Genomic DNA, 22,627 nt, shown 5'->3' on the forward strand with positions numbered 1-22,627 from the left:
ACTATGCACCAGTACATTCTTGCAGTGATGTACATTTAATACAGCAGGAAGACTTAAATGATTTAGCACGAGACTTAAATTTGTCCAAAGAAGCATCCGAACTTGTAGGTTCTAGACTTCAGCAATGGCAATTACTTGCCCCTGGTACAAAAATTTCTAAGTTTCGTCACAGGCACCAGCCCTTTGCACAATATTTTGCTATGGAGGGGAATATGTGTTTCTGTCCAGACATTACTGGTTTGATGAACAAAATGGGTGTTGTATACAATCCAGATGAGTGGCGATTGTTTATCGATTCCTCAAAATTTAGTTTGAATGCAGTATTGCTTCATAATGGTAATACTTTGTCATCAGTTCCGGTGTTCCATTCTGTTGGTTTGAAAGAAACTCACGAAAATATGTCTGTAATTGTGCGTGTTATAAAATAAGAGGATCATGGTTGGTAGATATGTGGGGACCGAAAGTGATTGGTTTACCCCTTGGATTACAAAGTGGTTTCACAAAATATTGTTGCTTGTTGTGTTTGTGGGACAGCCGTGTGAAAGACAAACATCATGTGGTGCAACAGTGGGAGAAGTGGGAAGAATTTGTTCCAGGAGTTTGTAACATATAAGCTGAACCATTGGTTTCGCCTCATAAAATTCTTCTTCCTCCCTTGCACATCAAACTTGGGTTGATGAAGAACTTTGTGAAGGCACTCAACAAAGATGGCGGCGCATTTACGTATCTGAAAAATAAGTTTCCTGAGATGACGTATGCCACATTGAAGGAAAGAATTTTCATCGGCCCTCAAATCAGGAAGTTCATTTTAGACGAAACGTTTGAAAATCTTCTAGAAGGAGTTGATTTAGCAGCTTTGCAGTCCTTTAAAAGTGTTGTACATGGGTTTCTTGAAAACAGAAAAGGCAAAAATTACAAGACTTTGGTCACAAATTTGTTGGAATGCTGCAAAAACACATGCTGCAATATGTCCTTGAAAATTCACTTCCTCCATTCACATATTGACTTTCTCCCTGAAAATCTAGGAGATGTTAATGATGAACAAGGGGAAAGGTTTCATCAAGACATTTCCAAGATAGAGAAGAGATACCAAGGTCATAAGGATCCGGCCATGAAGGGGGGATTATTGTTGGTTTCTTATGCGGAAGAGTAAACAGGATTACAAGTGGCAGCATTTGTAAGCAAGGTAACAGAGATGTTTCGTTACAAGATAAGGTATCAGTGGCATAGGTAGGGTTTGGCTAAGGGGGATACTAGTGGTACATTAAATCATGTAATCATCAAAAGTTGGATAGACCTTGAATCCCAAGGTTCAGAAAAAAAAATACCTCAAAGGAGGATATATCCTCATGTCCCCCTCTTATCTACGCTATTGTTACGTATCATTCATTGCATGTATTTAAATTGTACATTTGTAAGCTCATTTAGCAAGATTGTGGCACTATTTTATAAGTGTGTCCAAATTTTATAAGTGTGACCATGTGTCAATGTCAGTGCAAGTGTTTTACCTCACATATAATATATAATGATAATACTAAATCTGTTCATATCTTTTGAACCTGACATGACAGGACATTCTTATGGTGATTTTTTAAATCAGTGTGATCGTTTCCTTAAGAATCACCTATTTTGACCCCGGAGAAAAAATATTTTTTTGGTTGGGCAGTGTAATCGTTGGAAACTCTAACAAGTTTACTTACGTGAAATTTAGAAGATTTCACACTTCCGCCTTGCACAATTTAATAGTTCAGTAGTTGCACATACTTGATTCCCCTCCAGCCATGCGGGGAACAGGAACGGCACATTGCCGAGCAGCACGGCCCAGCCCCCCAACTGGCAACGCCACCTGACAACAGGAAGCAGACGATGCAAACCAAGATGCGCACGCCAGTGCCGTCGAACTGGAGAAATTGCAGCTACCACCGCCTGGGAACAAACAATGCAGTGATGCGGTACCATCTCTGCTTCAAATGCCGTACCCTTTAGTGAATGAAGACAGTGGATCTTCGAAATTAATTAGGTTGAACTATTAAATTGTGCACCACGGAAGTGTGAAATCTTCTAAATTTCACGTAAGTAATCTTAAACCGCGTTTACTGCAACCATCATGAAATCTAACAAGTTTGTCAGAAATCTTGCCTTAAAGAAGCAAGGAAGAACATGAACTTTGCACAATTATGAAGACCGATGGCCTTACATAATATAGTATGCCATTGGCCTGCCTTAAGCAATCCTTGTTCATTTCAAATTGCAAAGCATGTGTTTGTTAGCTGTGGTAAAATCTTGTAAAAATGAAACACCTGCCTCAGTGGAACAGTTCAATAAGTGGTCGACTTTTGATCTCACCATTGAAGTTCACTAGTTATATTCAACGGTCACTCCAATATTTTGTAGAGTTACGGGTTATATATATGACTTTCTGTGGAAGTAAATGAAGCCAGGCACAAGTCACAAGCAGCGGTCAGATGAGCACAAGATCAATGTGCAGCACAATTCGCTCAAATTAAACATAAAATATAGCTGACATGTCATGCTAATCATGTGTGTGTTTTCAAAATTTCATTATTTTGTTACAAACTTTTTGATGAAAGTTTTTACATGGTCAAATAGAACGCGAGTTAGCCAGCAATGATAATTTACATTACATAACCTGAAAGTTTTTACGATTGTTGTAACATTTTACTTTTTTACTTGAAATGCTTAAACATTTTGTCCATAAAACATATACTGTAGGCATCTATGAACTTTAAGAATGTTTCACAATTTTTTCCAACACTCTTGTGTCACTGCTTCCATAATTTTCTAGTTTGAATTAAAAAAAAATTCTTGTGGATTTTATGTTTTTCTGAATGGCCAAGATAGTATTTCCATTTAAAAAAATACCTGATAATGTTGGTTACATTAAATACTAATTTTCAACATTTTTTTTGGAATTATTTTTTAAAGTTGAATTTGTTGCTTATTGGCAACAATGTAGGTGTGTGGCATTACCTTGACTGAACTAGTTTCATGGCATTAGCTTGAGGATAGATTTATATACACTAAAAATGTGTTTAATAGGCACCCAAGAAATTATAACAATAGGCACTTTAAAAGACATAAAATAAAATAAGGCACCAAAATAAGTAGTGGACATAAACTTTTTATTATTTTTCCTTGTTAAGTGCACACTTGTTGAATTTTTTGTATAGGGTGCCCATAGAGTCCTGAATCAGTGTGAGAACTGATGAACAGCACATTTCATTAATGCTAGATGTGCTCCAAATGTCCGCCACCAGTCTCAGCACACTTCCAAAGATGTTTCAACATGTTTCTTTGAATTCTCTTCCAAATGTTAAGGTCCAGAGTAGCCTTGGCATTGGACTGCAACTGCACTATAGTTTACTGACCTCTGGTATTGAACTTGGCTTCCCCTTGCCTCTCCATCCCTCTCATTCACCAAGAAAAAATATCTCCATTTAGTCCTCTCATCAGTTCTGTAGTTAATCTGTAATCAGAAAACAAAACTGCCTTTGGTTTGAGACTGTGTTCATCCTATTTTGTATTGTATTTTTCACATTTTGCATCAATATAGCAGAAAGCTGCAACCTAACAATCACCATTTCATTCTCGCCATCTCAAGAAAAATATAGATACAGCAATACTAATTATGAATTGATTGGGTACAGATCAAAGCTGAGCCGACATGGATGTATCAGCATCAGTATTGTTTCAGATGGAATTTAATCACTGATGCCAGGGCAGACTGAGATACCGGGTGAAATTCCTGTGCCATCTCTATGCCTTTCTGAAAATACACATTTGGCACTTTTTTTTTTCCACCAACTGTTTACAATTGGCACCCTGTTGAGGAAAATTGCTACCGCCTTCTTAGCAGTTCTGATCAGGCTCTTACTGATGCTGGCCGATACTTTTCCAGAGTCTGGGTTCGCAGAGTCTACAAAAATGCCTCACAACACTTTCACAGTTTTAAGCACCCTAAAAATGACACAACTTGAATATATATCTGTTTTGGCAACCGTATGGAGTAAAGTGAATTAGGTGATTGAATGATTATCTCATTTGAAATTATGAATATTTAAAAATGTTTTAAAGTAACAGCTTTAAAGTGTAATACTTATTTATTGAAATTGATGAATATTCGGAATTACCAGGTGACCACAATTAAAGTTGCCCTATTCTAGAGCCCTCTGGTGCCATTTTTGAAGCAAAAGATTGCAGTGAAACGTGGTATAGAGGTTATGGAGACAATGGGGAAGTGAATGCTGATGATTAAAATAGTTCCACCTTTTACCACCAGGTAGAAATGTGGTGTTGGAAGTAATACAACCAGTAATTTGTATTTATGTTGGTACAACAGTGTTCAATATGCACCCTGTCAATGTGAATGACCCTTTGGACAGTGTGATGATAGGTCACACAAAACTTTTCCTGGGACACCGTTCACTGTGTACCAGATTTCAGTGCCACATTTGCTTCCCTATGGTCTCCGTAGTATCTGTACCATGCAACTTTGATTGTGTCCTCACGTGGTACTATGAGCTGTTAAAATTTTCAAGTATTGATATTGGCTCAGTCCTGTTACAGGCTGTTTGTATCTGATCCTTCTAATCCATATAAATAGTTCATGTGAATGATTATTAAGCATATTAGAATGTATTAATGTTATTTGTTTCTTTTTTAAAGATATAGCTGTTTTGAGAAGGAAATGGAAGAAGAGTCTCGTACCAGCCAGGAAGAAGCCCAAAACACAGACGTGTTGTCTGATCTAACTGATGACAAAGCACAAAAGACAGTGGAGACGATTGATGGAAGAATGAGTGAAGATGACATTGAATACATCTCTGCGACACAGGAGAAGACAATAACCATAATGCAGGTTAGCCTTCTTTTTCTTGTATCCAGTTTTATTTCATGATGTACTATTTATGCAGGGAAACCCCGATTTTTATATTTTTCAGGGAGCCCTTAAATATGAAAGTTAAATTGGGGAAGCTTAAAAAGCAAGCATAAGGGAGGGGTGAAACTTGAGTATCAGTAAGAATCTTCTACACCATGGACTTTTTGCACGGTATAATGTTTCAAAAATATTTTAAGAATGGGAAAGAACTAAGATATGGATTCCTAAGGGGAAAGAATGCTGTGAAAATCAGTGGCAGGGCAGATTAATGTGACCCACTTTTGTTGGTAGGGCCAGTGCATGACTGCTTGTGTGGTTGGGGTCTAATTGTGTTGTTAAATATGTGTTTCATTAAAAGAAGTTCTCTCTGTACTAACATTCTCCTGCTGTACTAACATTCTCCTGTGGGTAACGTGTTGTGTCCTTACATTTAATAGGAAGTGTGGAACCTTTATTTGTATCAACAGGGTGAATATAAGCCAATGAAGAAAACTTCTACAAACAAATTTTATATTTTCCAGGCCAAAGTGGTTTCAAAATTATGACTTTGATGAGCTCATAATGTGTTATTGTTTATAAATGTCATAGCTGCTAACATTAGTAATAATGTGGGCCTCCTCAATGGCACAGTGGTTGCATCGTTGCCTTGTAATCAAGGGGTCCCAGGTTCGATACCCAGTGGAGGCACAAGTGGTTCGGAACTCACTTTAAATTGTAGGTCCAGTCCCAATTATCCTTTCTGTGCATAAATTGGACTTAAAACAACAACTCAATTAATAGTAATGTGATCATTATCATCAGATGTCATTGTCATTGTAATGGATGAATTCATTTCTGGCTTCTAGTTTCCATTACGATCAAGTTTGAGATTTTCTGATTGTATGCCTCGGAATGTGTCCAATGTATTTGAGTTTTCTTTTCTTACCCTTAAGCAGAGATTGCAATACCTGCTATACCTCAGGTGGTATTTCAGTTGTTGAGTTCATTCTGTCATCATGCCATATCTCTGAAAATAATGTTTCAGTGTGTTATCACTAGATCTCAGATTTTAGGTTTTTTAACCTATTTAAGAAACACAGCAACTGACGAAGTTTTATAGTGCCTAAAATAACCTATTTTGCTTGTTAGAACCTATTTTAGGTTTATGCACATAAATTAAACCTTTTTTAGGTTTTTATATATTTTTTGTAGGTTTTACAGGATTTTTATATATCTCAGAGGTATCGACTAGGTTTGGTGACAATCGACAGGTTTGGTCGATTTCCCTCCCTCCAAGTAAATTATATTTATCAAAGCTCTAAACAAAACAAAATGTCACTGTTACCTGCACACAGTGGTGGTGATTAAAGGGGGCAGTCTGCTAAGCCTAACCTACTAAGATAAAGTAAACTGTCCTTGCCCTCTTCTAAGTTTCGCCACCCAATCATCTGTACTGCCTGCACAGTCCATAGTGCAAACTTCTGACTTGTGTGCTTTGCTCACTTTAGCATCAGTTTGGTCCTTTTTTGGCATTCACGCCTTGCGAAGAAATGTTTCAGCATTCAAATTTACACTACTGACTATGTTTCTGTTAAAAGATAATTTTCGGCCCATGAAAAGATCCTCGCAGACAAAAGCTGGAGTTTGAGTTTGGATGACATGCAAAAAGATTCATGGTGGTCACTATAGGATCATGATAAAATTAAATTCAAGTATAATTCCTGGTTTTCAAGGCAAATTTTCCAAAAATTCAAGGATTCAGGCATATGTTTTCTCTATTCCAGCCTTACGTATTACAGACTCTCCCCCTCCCCCCACTCAAAATTATTAACAATATGAAGGGTTTGTGTGATTCCAATGTACCCAATAATTTACATAATCAACTTCAAGATATCTTATTTTGCAATAATCTTCCATCTGTGAGATAGATTGCTATGCAAGAGACGCTAACAAAGTGAATGGATTGAGAAAATTCTGTTTTATTTTCCATGCAGCTCTCATTTTCTTCCTGAAAAAAATAAATAAATGAAAGCTAACCTGAGAGAAACTTGCCTCAGGGCATTGATACTTTGTAAACATGTATAAATTTAATTGGATTTGGATTAATAAAAGTTGCAATTTACACTAGAGAAAACACCCACTTGTACCTTTTTTCATGTTTTAACAAAATTCAGGCATAATTCCCAGAATTCAAGGAATTCAAAGTGAGTAGCCACCCTGATATTGTGCAGTAAATGATACATACATAATTCATGTTTCATATCAACAAGTAACTTTTGCTAACAGCACAAGTGCAGTATTCTAATAATTTGTAGATATTTTTGAAAATGATATAAAGAGATGAAAATTTGATTAGAAAATTAATATTTGGTCATTACGGCTCTTGTGAAATTTTGTTTTTAACAATTGTGTCTAATCAGAATTTTTCAGGAATTTTGTACCAATTAAGTTCTTTTTGCAACCTTCTTCAGGATTTTTCGAGCCTGATTTAAGATTTTTAGAACCTATTTTAGGAACCTAAAAGCACACTTTTTAGAACCTAAAAATCCGAGGTCTAGTTATCACAATCAGCAACCCTAAGGCAGCATTCAGTCAGAAGTGTCGATACTATGAAAACAGCCTAGTGTGACTATGTACCACTTCAGTATGGTACGCTGCATTTAGTTCTGAAGGCTCACTTCCAAATAACACATGTTGTTTTGTTCTGGAAGTTGCCTGAGATACAACTTCTGTCACTTCTGAACAAGCTCTGTATTGCTTCCTGTCACAGGAATTTCTCAATGTATTCATCTTTGTTATCTGCCATGTGGGTAAATTCATCCTGGGGACAATCCTGGCTTTTACCTCACTGTTGGAGGCAAAATGTGAATTACTATCCACAGTATTTGAACAGAATATGATCCATAGTGTTGGATTACAACACTATTAACATAATTTTTTTGAGTGAACACATGAATGCATCATGGTGGCTATAGAAGTTAACTGATATTTGGAGACATCATATGAAAAAACTTGAAAGTGCAGGAAAATGTAAAAACCAAGGAAAATTTCATAACATTTTGCTACAATGGGACCATCAAGATTGAATGTGTAATGCAGGAAAATGTAAAATTAGGGATGTAAAATTGCATTTATTTATTTATTTTCAAACATTCTTTCACGTGGTGATCACTGTTGCCAACTTGATTTTGTGTAGCGAGATCTGGTCCTTTTGCCATCCCACTTAGCACGTAAAATCATGATATATTTCCATCACTTGAATGTCCCATGCAATCCAGAATATTTCTCTGATAACAAATGTTTGCTGCCTGCAAAGCATTGTCATATACACATTCTTATAAAACTGTGCTTGTACTATAAAACACTAGTAATATGTCTTTGTAACATGCATTTTTCAAAAGTGAAAGTACTTTTTTTTACATCTGTTTTACATGTATTCATCCACATAATGTTCTCACTAAGCCATGGGCAGTGTGTTTGTAATTTTTAACATTGTAATTTACATTAAAAATGAGTGGACACAAAGGTTGGGACTCAAGAAACTTTTTTTGCTTCCATTAGGGAAATGTGCCTAGAATTTAGACACCCTGCCGAATGTGCTCTGTCACTCACTTTATTTTATTTATTTTTGAACTTGAGCTCGAGAGGTATGCAGAAGGCTAGTAAAAAGTCACAAAATACATATTCATTGCAGAAACAGATTTGAAAGCAGTGGCTAAGTCAGTCAAAATCTTGCATTTTGTGGTTCAGGTTCAGGTTTGTCTCCTACACTGACTGCCTGCATCATATATTTTTGAAGCACGATAGTCCTTACTGCTGCTGGTCCTCTTCTTCTCTTCCCCTGGGGAGAAAAATGAAACAAGGTCTTCACCGATGCCAGCGCCTACCTTCGAAGCCATGAACCTCCTGTAACGGTGTTCCTGTTCCACCTTTGCCTTATGTTACTGCACTAGCTTCCTCAGACAACACATACTTTTTGTCCAGCTTCAATATAAAACCTGGTGTTCCTTTATTTGTTTGCAGTTCCAGAAACTTTTGTTCTCTTCTATTTCTATCATTTCCATGACATCCTGATGGGAAATATCAAATAGATGTTAGAACAAACATCACCTTCTCTCCAGTTGTTTCATGGTTCTCCTCTACTCATGCTTATGAATGCTTTGTCATTTGTGGTACACACACTTGATAGCCTTAACTCCTTTATCCGAAATCCAAATTTCCTCTGAAAACCGGATTTCTCCGAAATCCAAATTCCTCTGAAATCTGTATAGTAAAATTTCTGAATCTGGATTTTAAATTTTCCTGGATCCAGTTTCCAGATATTTTTGGCCATCCCTAGTTTGGATCCCACTTTAAACTGTAAGTCCTGTCCCGACCCAATAAGCCTTACTGTGCATAAAGTGGACTTAAAACACCAAATCAGTCAATCAATCAATTATTTTTGTCTCCCACTACAGGTTCGGACTGAGAGCGAGACGAATGAAGAGTCTCGTACCAGCCAGGAAGAAGCACAAAAGGCAGTGGATACGATTGATGGAAGAATGAGTGAAGATGACATTGAAAGCATCTCTGTAACACAGGAGAAGACAATAACCATAATGCAGGTTAGCCTTCTTTTCCTTGTATCCAGTTTTATTACATGATGTACTATTTATGCAGGGAAACCCCGATTTTTATATTTTTTAGGGAGCCCTTAAATATAAAAGTTAAATTGGGGAAGCTTAAAAAGCAAGCATAAGGGAGGGGTGAAACTTGAGTATCAGTAAGAATCTTCTACACCATGGACTTTTTGCAGGGTATAATGTTTCAAAAATATTTTAAGAATGGGAAAGATCTAAGATATGGATTCCTAAGGGGAAAGAATGCTGTGAAAATCAGTGGCAGATTAATGTGACCCACTTTTGTTGGTAGGGGCAGTGCATGACTGCTTGTGTGGTTGGGGTCTAATTGTGTTGTTAAATATGTGTTTCATTAAAAGAAGTTCTCTCTGTACTAACATTCTCCTGTGGGTAATGTGTTGTGTCCTTACATTTAATAGGAAGTGTGGAACCTTTATTTGTATCAACAGGGTGAATATAAGCCAATGAAGAAGTCCATAGTGCAAACTTCTGACCTGTGTGCTTTGCTCACTTTAGCATCAGTTTGGTCCTTTTTTGGCATTCACGCCTTGCGAAGAAATGTTTGAGCATTCAAATTTACACTACTGACTATGTTTCTGTTAAAAGATAATTTTCGGCCCATGAAAAGATCCTCGCAGACAAAAGCTGGAGTTTGAGTTTGGATGACATGCAAAAAGATTCACGGTGGTCACTATAGGATCATGATAAAATTAAATTCAAGTATAATTCCTGGTTTTCAAGGCAAATTTTCCAAAAATTCAAGGATTCAGGCATATGTTTTCTCTATTCCAGCCTTACGTATTACAGACTCTCCCCCTCCCCCCACTCAAAATTATTAACAATATGAAGGGTTTGTGTGATTCCAATGTACCCAATAATTTACATAATCAAATTCAAAATATCTTATTTTGCAATAATCTTCCATCTGTGAGATAGATTGCTATGCAAGAGACGCTAACAAAGTGAATGGATTGAGAAAATTCTGTTTTATTTTCCATGCAGCTCTCATTTTCTTCCTGAAAAAAAATAAATAAATGAAAGCTAACCTGAGAGAAACTTGCCTCAGGGCATTGATACTTTGTAAACATGTATAAATTTAATTGGATTTGGATTAATAAAAGTTGCAATTTACACTAGAGAAAACACCCACTTGTACCTTTTTTCATGTTTTAACAAAATTCAGGCATAATTCCCAAAATTCAAGGAATTCAAAGTGAGTAGCCACCCTGATATTGTGCAGTAAATGATACATACATAATTCATGTTTCATATCAACAAGTAACTTTTGCTAACAGCACAAGTGCAGTATTCTAATAATTTGTAGATATTTTTGAAAATGATATAAAGAGATGAAAATTTGATTAGAAAATTAATATTTGGTCATTACGGCTCTTGTGAAATTTTGTTTTTAACAATTGTGTCTAATCAGAATTTTTCAGGAATTTTGTACCAATTAAGTTCTTTTTGCAACCTACTTCAGGATTTTTCGAGCCTGATTTAAGATTTTTAGAACCTATTTTAGGAACCTAAAAGCACACTTTTTAGAACCTAAAAATCCGAGGTCTAGTTATCACAATCAGCAACCCTAAGGCAGCATTCAGTCAGAAGTGTCGATACTATGAAAACAGCCTAGTGTGACTATGTACCACTTCAGTATGGTACGCTGCATTTAGTTCTGAAGGCTCACTTCCAAATAACACATGTTGTTTTGTTCTGGAAGTTGCCTGAGATACAACTTCTGTCACTTCTGAACAAGCTCTGTATTGCTTCCTGTCGCAGGAATTTCTCAATGTATTCATCTTTGTTATCTGCCATGTGGGTAAATTCATCCTGGGGACAATCCTGGCTTTTACCTCACTGTTGGAGGCAAAATGTGAATTACTAACCACAGTATTTGAACAGAATTTGATCCATAGTGTTGGATTACAACACTATTAACATAATTTTTTTGAGTGAACACATGAATGCATCATGGTGGCTAAAGAAGTTAACTGATATTTGGAGACATCATATGAAAAAACTTGAAAGTGCAGGAAAATGTAAAAACCAAGGAAAATTTCATAACATTTTGCTACAATGGGACCATCAAGATTGAATGTGTAATGCAGGAAAATGTAAAATTAGGGATGTAAAATTGCATTTATTTATTTATTTTCAAACATTCTTTCACGTGGTGATCACTGTTGCCAACTTGATTTTGTGTAGCGAGATCTGGTCCTTTTGCCATCCCACTTAGCACGTAAAATCATGATATATTTCCATCACTTGAATGTCCCATGCAATCCAGAATATTTCTCTGATAACAAATGTTTGCTGCCTGCAAAGCATTGTCATATACACATTCTTATAAAACTGTGCTTGTACTATAAAACACTAGTAATATGTCTTTGTAACATGCATTTTTCAAAAGTGAAAGTACTTTTTTTTACATCTGTTTTACATGTATTCATCCACATAATGTTCTCACTAAGCCATGGGCAGTGTGTTTGTAATTTTTAACATTGTAATTTACATTAAAAATGAGTGGACACAAAGGTTGGGACTCAAGAAACTTTTTTTGCTTCCATTAGGGAAATGTGCCTAGAATTTAGACACCCTGCCGAATGTGCTCTGTCACTCACTTTATTTTATTTATTTTTGAACTTGAGCTCGAGAGGTATGCAGAAGGCTAGTAAAAAGTCACAAAATACATATTCATTGCAGAAACAGATTTGAAAGCAGTGGCTAAGTCAGTCAAAATCTTGCATTTTGTGGTTCAGGTTCAGGTTTGTCTCCTACACTGACTGCCTGCATCATATATTTTTGAAGCACGATAGTCCTTACTGCTGCTGGTCCTCTTCTTCTCTTCCCCTGGGGAGAAAAATGAAACAAGGTCTTCACCGATGCCAGCGCCTACCTTCGAAGCCATGAACCTCCTGTAACGGTGTTCCTGTTCCACCTTTGCCTTATGTTACTGCACTAGCTTCCTCAGACAACACATACTTTTTGTCCAGCTTCAATATAAAACCTGGTGTTCCTTTATTTGTTTGCAGTTCCAGAAACTTTTGTCCTTTTCTATTTCTATCATTTCCATGACATCCTGATGGGAAATATCAAATAGATGTTAGAACAAACATCACCTTTCTCTCCAGTTGTTTCATGGTTCTCCTCTACTCATGCTTATGAATGCTTTGTCATTTGTGGTACACACACTTGATAGCCTTAACTCCTTTATCCGAAATCCAAATTTCCTCTGAAAACCGGATTTCTCCGAAATCCAAATTCCACTGAAATCTGTATAGTAAAATTTCTGAATCTGGATTTTAAATTTTCCTGGATCCAGTTTCCAGATATTTTTGGCCATCCCTAGTTTGGATCCCACTTTAAACTGTAAGTCCTGTCCCGACCCAATAAGCCTTACTGTGCATAAAGTGGACTTAAAACACCAAATCAGTCAATCAATCAATTATTTTTGTCTCCCACTACAGGTTCGGACTGAGAGCGAGACGAATGAAGAGTCTCGTACCAGCCAGGAAGAAGCACAAAAGGCAGTGGATACGATTGATGGAAGAATGAGTGAAGATGACATTGAAAGCATCTCTGTAACACAGGAGAAGACAATAACCATAATGCAGGTTAGCCTTCTTTTCCTTGTATCCAGTTTTATTTCATGATGTACTATTTATGCAGGGAAACCCCGATTTTTATATTTTTTAGGGAGCCCTTAAATATAAAAGTTAAATTGGGGAAGCTTAAAAAGCAAGCATAAGGGAGGGGTGAAACTTGAGTATCAGTAAGAATCTTCTACACCATGGACTTTTTGCAGGATATAATGTTTCAAAAATATTTTAAGAATGGGAAAGATCTAAGATATGGATTCCTAAGGGGAAAGAATGCTGTGAAAATCAGTGGCAGATTAATGTGACCCACTTTTGTTGGTAGGGGCAGTGCATGACTGCTTGTGTGGTTGGGGTCTAATTGTGTTGTTAAATATGTGTTTCATTAAAAGAAGTTCTCTCTGTACTAACATTCTCCTGTGGGAAACGTGTTGTGTCCTTACATTTAATAGGAAGTGTGGAACCTTTATTTGTATCAACAGGGTGAATATAAGCCAATGTAGAAGTCCATAGTGCAAACTTCTGACCTGTGTGCTTTGCTCACTTTAGCATCAGTTTGGTCCTTTTTTGGCATTCACGCCTTGCGAAGAAATGTTTGAGCATTCAAATTTACACTACTGACTATGTTTCTGTTAAAAGATAATTTTCGGCCCATGAAAAGATCCTCGCAGACAAAAGCTGGAGTTTGAGTTTGGATGACATGCAAAAAGATTCACGGTGGTCACTATAGGATCATGATAAAATTAAATTCAAGTATAATTCCTGGTTTTCAAGGCAAATTTTCCAAAAATTCAAGGATTCAGGCATATGTTTTCTCTATTCCAGCCTTACGTATTACAGACTCTCCCCCTCCCCCCACTCAAAATTATTAACAATATGAAGGCTTTGTGTGATTCCAATGTACCCAATAATTTACATAATCAACTTCAAGATATCTTATTTTGCAATAATCTTCCATCTGTGAGATAGATTGCTATGCAAGAGACGCTAACAAAGTGAATGGATTGAGAAAATTCTGTTTTATTTTCCATGCAGCTCTCATTTTCTTCCTGAAAAAAATAAATAAATGAAAGCTAACCTGAGAGAAACTTGCCTCAGGGCATTGATACTTTGTAAACATGTATAAATTTAATTGGATTTGGATTAATAAAAGTTGCAATTTACACTAGAGAAAACACCCACTTGTACCTTTTTTCATGTTTTAACAAAATTCAGGCATAATTCCCAAAATTCAAGGAATTCAAAGTGAGTAGCCACCCTGATATTGTGCAGTAAATGATACATACATAATTCATGTTTCATATCAACAAGTAACTTTTGCTAACAGCACAAGTGCAGTATTCTAATAATTTGTAGATATTTTTGAAAATGATATAAAGAGATGAAAATTTGATTAGAAAATTAATATTTGGTCATTACGGCTCTTGTGAAATTTTGTTTTTAACAATTGTGTCTAATCAGAATTTTTCAGGAATTTTGTACCAATTAAGTTCTTTTTGCAACCTACTTCAGGATTTTTCGAGCCTGATTTAAGATTTTTAGAACCTATTTTAGGAACCTAAAAGCACACTTTTTAGAACCTAAAAATCCGAGGTCTAGTTATCACAATCAGCAACCCTAAGGCAGCATTCAGTCAGAAGTGTCGATACTATGAAAACAGCCCAGTGTGACTATGTACCACTTCAGTATGGTACGCTGCATTTAGTTCTGAAGGCTCACTTCCACACATGTTGTTTTGTTCTGGAAGTTGCCTGAGATACAACTTCTGTCACTTCTGAACAAGCTCTGTATTGCTTCCTGTCGCAGGAATTTCTCAATGTATTCATCTTTGTTATCTGCCATGTGGGTAAATTCATCCTGGGGACAATCCTGGCTTTTACCTCACTGTTGGAGGCAAAATGTGAATTACTAACCACAGTATTTGAACAGAATTTGATCCATAGTGTTGGATTACAACACTATTAACATAATTTTTTTGAGTGAACACATGAATGCATCATGGTGGCTAAAGAAGTTAACTGATATTTGGAGACATCATATGAAAAAACTTGAAAGTGCAGGAAAATGTAAAAACCAAGGAAAATTTCATAACATTTTGCTACAATGGGACCATCAAGATTGAATGTGTAATGCAGGAAAATGTAAAATTAGGGATGTAAAATTGCATTTATTTATTTATTTTCAAACATTCTTTCACGTGGTGATCACTGTTGCCAACTTGATTTTGTGTAGCGAGATCTGGTCCTTTTGCCATCCCACTTAGCACGTAAAATCATGATATATTTCCATCACTTGAATGTCCCATGCAATCCAGAATATTTCTCTGATAACAAATGTTTGCTGCCTGCAAAGCATTGTCATATACACATTCTTATAAAACTGTGCTTGTACTATAAAACACTAGTAATATGTCTTTGTAACATGCATTTTTCAAAAGTGAAAGTACTTTTTTTTACATTTGTTTTACATGTATTCATCCACATAATGTTCTCACTAAGCCATGGGCAGTGTGTTTGTAATTTTTAACATTGTAATTTACATTAAAAATGAGTGGACACAAAGGTTGGGACTCAAGAAACTTTTTTTGCTTCCATTAGGGAAATGTGCCTAGAATTTAGACACCCTGCCGAATGTGCTCTGTCACTCACTTTATTTTATTTATTTTTGAACTTGAGCTCGAGAGGTATGCAGAAGGCTAGTAAAAAGTCACAAAATACATATTCATTGCAGAAACAGATTTGAAAGCAGTGGCTAAGTCAGTCAAAATCTTGCATTTTGTGGTTCAGGTTCAGGTTTGTCTCCTACACTGACTGCCTGCATCATATATTTTTGAAGCACGATAGTCCTTACTGCTGCTGGTCCTCTTCTTCTCTTCCCCTGAGGAGAAAAATGAAACAAGGTCTTCACCGATGCCAGAGCCTACCTTCGAAGCCATGAACCTCCTGTAACGGTGTTCCTGTTCCACCTTTGCCTTACGTTACTGCACTAGCTTCCTCAGACAACACATACTTTTTGTCCAGCTTCAATATAAAACCTGGTGTTCCTTTCTTTGTTTGCAGTTCCAGAAACTTTTGTCCTCTTCTATTTCTATCATTTCCATGACATCCTGATGGGAAATATCAAATAGATGTTAGAACAAACATCACCTTTCTCTCCAGTTGTTTCATGGTTCTCCTCTACTCATGCTTATGAATGCTTTGTCATTTGTGGTACACACACTTGATAGCCTTAACTCCTTTATCCGAAATCCAAATTTCCTCTGAAAACCGGATTTCTCCGAAATCCAAATTCCTCTGAAATCTGTATAGTAAAATTTCCGAATCTGGATTTTAAATTTTCCTGGATCCAGTTTCCAGATATTTTTGGCCATCCCTAGTTTGGATCCCACTTTAAACTGTAAGTCCTGTCCCGACCCAATAAGCCTTACTGTGCATAAAGTGGACTTAAAACACCAAATCAGTCAATCAATCAATTATTTTTGTCTCCCACTACAGGTTCGGACTGAGAGCGAGACGAATGAAGAGTCTCGTACCAGCCAGGAAGAAGCACAAAAGGCAGTGGATACGATTGATGGAAGAATGAGTGAAGATGACATTGAAAGCATCTCTGTAACTCAGGAGAAGACAATAACCATAATGCAGGTTAGCCTTCTTTTCCTTGTATCCAGTTTTATTTCATGATGTACTATTTATGCAGGGAAACCCCGATTTTTATATTTTTTAGGGAGCCCTTAAATATAAAAGTTAAATTGGGGAAGCTTAAAAAGCAAGCATAAGGGAGGGGTGAAACTTGAGTATCAGTAAGAATCTTCTACACCATGGACTTTTTGCAGGGTATAATGTTTCAAAAATATTTTAAGAATGGGAAAGATCTAAGATATGGATTCCTAAGGGGAAAGAATGCTGTGAAAATCAGTGGCAGATTAATGTGACCCACTTTTGTTGGTAGGGGCAGTGCATGACTGCTTGTGTGGTTGGGGTCTAATTGTGTTGTTAAATATGTGTTTCATTAAAAGAAGTTCTCTCTGTACTAACATTCTCCTGTGGGTAACGTGTTGTGTCCTTACATTTAATAGGAAGTGTGGAACCTTTATTTGTAACAACAGGGTGAATATAAGCCAATGAAGAAGTTCATAGTGCAAACTTCTGACCTGTGTGCTTTGCTCACTTTAGCATCAGTTTGGTCCTTTTTTGGCATTCACGCCTTGGGAAGAAATGTTTGAGAATTCAAATTTACACTACTGACTATGTTTCTGTTAAAAGATAATTTTCGGCCCATGAAAAGATCCTCGCAGACAAAAGCTGGAGTTTGAGTTTGGATGACATGCAAAAAGGTTCATGGTGGTCACTATAGGATCATGATAAAATTAAATTCAAGTATAATTCCTGGTTTTCAAGGCAAATTTTCCAAAAATTCAAGGATTCAGGCATATGTTTTCTCTATTCCAGCCTTACGTATTACAGACTCTCCCCCTCCCCCCACTCAAAATTATAAACAATATGAAGGGTTTGTGTGATTCCAATGTACCCAATAATTTTACATAATCAACTTCAAGATATCTTATTTTGCAATAATCTTCCATCTGTGAGATAGATTGCTATGCACGAGACGCTAACAAAGTGAATGGATTGAGAAAATTCTGTTTTATTTTCCATGCAGCTCTCATTTTCTTCCTGAAAAAAATAAATAAATGAAAGCTAACCTGAGAGAAACTTGCCTCAGGGCATTGATACTTTGTAAACATGTATAAATTTAATTGGATTTGGATTAATAAAAGTTGCAATTTACACTAGAGAAAACACCCACTTGTACCTTTTTTCATGTTTTAACAAAATTCAGGCATAATTCCCAAAATTCAAGGAATTCAAAATGAGTAGCCACCCTGATATTGTGCAGTAAATGATACATACATAATTCATGTTTCATATCAACAAGTAACTTTTGCTAACAGCACAAGTGCAGTATTCTAATAATTTGTAGATATTTTTGAAAATGATATAAAGAGATGAAAATTTGATTAGAAAATTAATATTTGGTCATTACGGCTCTTGTGAAATTTTGTTTTTAACAATTGTGTCTAATCAGAATTTTTCAGGAATTTTGTACCAATTAAGTTCTTTTTGCAACCTACTTCAGGATTTTTCGAGCCTGATTTAAGATTTTTAGAACCTATTTTAGGAACCTAAAAGCACACTTTTTAGAACCTAAAAATCCGAGGTCTAGTTATCACAATCAGCAACCCTAAGGCAGCATTCAGTCAGAAGTGTCGATACTATGAAAACAGCCCAGTGTGACTATGTACCACTTCAGTATGGTACGCTGCATTTAGTTCTGAAGGCTCACTTCCAAATAACACATGTTGTTTTGTTCTGGAAGTTGCCTGAGATACAACTTCTGTCACTTCTGAACAAGCTCTGTATTGCTTCCTGTCGCAGGAATTTCTCAATGTATTCATCTTTGTTATCTGCCATGTGGGTAAATTCATCCTGGGGACAATCCTGGCTTTTACCTCACTGTTGGAGGCAAAATGTGAATTACTAACCACAGCATTTGAACAGAATTTGATCCATAGTGTTGGATTACAACACTATTAACATAATTTTTTTGAGTGAACACATGAATGCATCATGGTGGGTATAGAAGTTAACTGATATTTGGAGACATCATATGAAAAAACTTGAAAGTGCAGGAAAATGTAAAAACCAAGGAAAATTTCATAACATTTTGCTACAATGGGACCATCAAGATTGAATGTGTAATGCAGGAAAATGTAAAATTAGGGATGTAAAATTGCATTTATTTATTTATTTTCAAACATTCTTTCACGTGGTGATCACTGTTGCCAACTTGATTTTGTGTAGCGAGATCTGGTCCTTTTGCCATCCCACTTAGCACGTAAAATCATGATATATTTCCATCACTTGAATGTCCCATGCAATCCAGAATATTTCTCTGATAACAAATGTTTGCTGCCTGCAAAGCATTGTCATATACACATTCTTATAAAACTGTGCTTGTACTATAAAACACTAGTAATATGTCTTTGTAACATGCATTTTTCAAAAGTGAAAGTACTTTTTTTTACATCTGTTTTACATGTATTCATCCACATAATGTTCTCACTAAGCCATGGGCAGTGTGTTTGTAATTTTTAACATTGTAATTTACATTAAAAATGAGTGGACACAAAGGTTGGGACTCAAGAAACTTTTTTTGCTTCCATTAGGGAAATGTGCCTAGAATTTAGACACCCTGCCGAATGTGCTCTGTCACTCACTTTATTTTATTTATTTTTGAACTTGAGCTCGAGAGGTATGCAGAAGGCTAGTAAAAAGTCACAAAATACATATTCATTGCAGAAACAGATTTGAAAGCAGTGGCTAAGTCAGTCAAAATCTTGCATTTTGTGGTTCAGGTTCAGGTTTGTCTCCTACACTGACTGCCTGCATCATATATTTTTGAAGCACGATAGTCCTTACTGCTGCTGGTCCTCTTCTTCTCTTCCCCTGAGGAGAAAAATGAAACAAGGTCTTCACCGATGCCAGCGCCTACCTTCGAAGCCATGAACCTCCTGTAACGGTGTTCCTGTTCCACCTTTGCCTTATGTTACTGCACTAGCTTCCTCAGACAACACATACTTTTTGTCCAGCTTCAATATAAAACCTGGTGTTCCTTTATTTGTTTGCAGTTCCAGAAACTTTTGTCCTCTTCTATTTCTATCATTTCCATGACATCCTGATGGGAAATATCAAATAGATGTTAGAACAGACATCACCTTTCTCTCCAGTTGTTTCATGGTTCTCCTCTACTCATGCTTATGAATGCTTTGTCATTTGTGGTACACACACTTGATAGCCTTAACTCCTTTATCCGAAATCCAAATTTCCTCTGAAAACCGGATTTCTCCGAAATCCAAATTCCTCTGAAATCTGTATAGTAAAATTTCCGAATCTGGATTTTAAATTTTCGTGGATCCAGTTTCCAGATATTTTTGGCCATCCCTAGTTTGGATCCCACTTTAAACTGTAAGTCCTGTCCCGACCCAATAAGCCTTACTGTGCATAAAGTGGACTTAAAACACCAAATCAGTCAATCAATCAATTATTTTTGTCTCCCACTACAGGTTCGGACTGAGAGCGAGACGAATGAAGAGTCTCGTACCAGCCAGGAAGAAGCACAAAAGGCAGTGGATACGATTGATGGAAGAATGAGTGAAGATGACATTGAAAGCATCTCTGTAACACAGGAGAAGACAATAACCATAATGCAGGTTAGCCTTCTTTTCCTTGTATCCAGTTTTATTTCATGATGTACTATTTATGCAGGGAAACCCCGATTTTTATATTTTTTAGGGAGCCCTTAAATATAAAAGTTAAATTGGGGAAGCTTAAAAAGCAAGCATAAGGGAGGGGTGAAACTTGAGTATCAGTAAGAATCTTCTACACCATGGACTTTTTGCAGGGTATAATGTTTCAAAAATATTTTAAGAATGGGAAAGATCTAAGATATGGATTCCTAAGGGGAAAGAATGCTGTGAAAATCAGTGGCAGATTAATGTAACCCACTTTTGTTGGTAGGGGCAGTGCATGACTGCTTGTGTGGTTGGGGTCTAATTGTGTTGTTAAATATGTGTTTCATTAAAAGAAGTTCTCTCTGTACTAACATTCTCCTGTGGGTAACGTGTTGTGTCCTTACATTTAATAGGAAGTGTGGAACCTTTATTTGTATCAACAGGGTGAATATAAGCCAATGAAGAAGTCCATAGTGCAAACTTCTGACCTGTGTGCTTTGCTCACTTTAGCATCAGTTTGGTCCTTTTTTGGCATTCACGCCTTGCGAAGAAATGTTTGAGCATTCAAATTTACACTACTGACTATGTTTCTGTTAAAAGATAATTTTCGGCCCATGAAAAGATCCTCGAGACAAAAGCTGGAGTTTGAGTTTGGATGACATGCAAAAAGATTCACGGTGGTCACTATAGGATCATGATAAAATTAAATTCAAGTATAATTCCTGGTTTTCAAGGCAAATTTTCCAAAAATTCAAGGATTCAGGCATATGTTTTCTCTATTCCAGCCTTACGTATTACAGACTCTCCCCCTCCCCCCACTCAAAATTATTAACAATATGAAGGGTTTGTGTGATTCCAATGTACCCAATAATTTACATAATCAACTTCAAGATATCTTATTTTGCAATAATCTTCCATCTGTGAGATAGATTGCTATGCAAGAGACGCTAACAAAGTGAATGGATTGAGAAAATTCTGTTTTATTTTCCATGCAGCTCTCATTTTCTTCCTGAAAAAAATAAATAAATGAAAGCTAACCTGAGAGAAACTTGCCTCAGGGCATTGATACTTTGTAAACATGTATAAATTTAATTGGATTTGGATTAATAAAAGTTGCAATTTACACTAGAGAAAACACCCACTTGTACCTTTTTTCATGTTTTAACAAAATTCAGGCATAATTCCCAAAATTCAAGGAATTCAAAGTGAGTAGCCACCCTGATATTGTGCAGTAAATGATACATACATAATTCATGTTTCATATCAACAAGTAACTTTTGCTAACAGCACAAGTGCAGTATTCTAATAATTTGTAGATATTTTTGAAAATGATATAAAGAGATGAAAATTTGATTAGAAAATTAATATTTGGTCATTACGGCTCTTGTGAAATTTTGTTTTTAACAATTGTGTCTAATCAGAATTTTTCAGGAATTTTGTACCAATTAAGTTCTTTTTGCAACCTACTTCAGGATTTTTCGAGCCTGATTTAAGATTTTTAGAACCTATTTTAGGAACCTAAAAGCACACTTTTTAGAACCTAAAAATCCGAGGTCTAGTTATCACAATCAGCAACCCTAAGGCAGCATTCAGTCAGAAGTGTCGATACTATGAAAACAGCCCAGTGTGACTATGTACCACTTCAGTATGGTACGCTGCATTTAGTTCTGAAGGCTCACTTCCAAATAACACATGTTGTTTTGTTCTGGAAGTTGCCTGAGATACAACTTCTGTCACTTCTGAACAAGCTCTGTATTGCTTCCTGTTGCAGGAATTTCTCAATGTATTCATCTTTGTTATCTGCCATGTGGGTAAATTCATCCTGGGGACAATCCTGGCTTTTACCTCACTGTTGGAGGCAAAATGTGAATTACTAACCACAGTATTTGAACAGAATTTGATCCATAGTGTTGGATTACAACACTATTAACATAATTTTTTTGAGTGAACGCATGAATGCATCATAGTGGCTATAGAAGTTAACTGATATTTGGAGACATCATATGAAAAAACTTGAAAGTGCAGGAAAATGTAAAAACCAAGGAAAATTTCATAACATTTTGCTACAATGGGACCATCAAGATTGAATGTGTAATGCAGGAAAATGTAAAATTAGGGATGTAAAATTGCATTTATTTATTTATTTTCAAACATTCTTTCACGTGGTGATCACTGTTGCCAACTTGATTTTGTGTAGCGAGATCTGGTCCTTTTGCCATCCCACTTAGCACGTAAAATCATG

General features: G+C 36.3%; 1 protein-coding gene across 2 annotated transcripts in view; it reads left to right on the forward strand.

Annotated features, from left to right (window-relative positions):
- The window catches only part of LOC145983930 (uncharacterized), a 94,078-nt gene that overhangs the window by 20,526 nt on the left and 50,925 nt on the right, over positions 1–22,627 (forward strand). For both annotated transcript variants that reach the window (XM_083117096.1, XM_083117095.1), the window contains 5 exons: positions 4,687–4,879; positions 9,337–9,483; positions 12,966–13,112; positions 16,589–16,735; positions 20,218–20,364. In XM_083117096.1, the coding sequence (XP_082973222.1) occupies positions 4,687–4,879; positions 9,337–9,483; positions 12,966–13,112; positions 16,589–16,735; positions 20,218–20,364 (781 nt within the window). The remainder of the gene's footprint in view (positions 1–4,686; positions 4,880–9,336; positions 9,484–12,965; positions 13,113–16,588; positions 16,736–20,217; positions 20,365–22,627) is intronic.

This window comes from Lepisma saccharinum, chromosome 2 (assembly GCF_977018435.1).
Source record: "Lepisma saccharinum chromosome 2, izLepSacc3.1, whole genome shotgun sequence".
NCBI lineage: Eukaryota > Metazoa > Arthropoda > Insecta > Zygentoma > Lepismatidae > Lepisma > Lepisma saccharinum.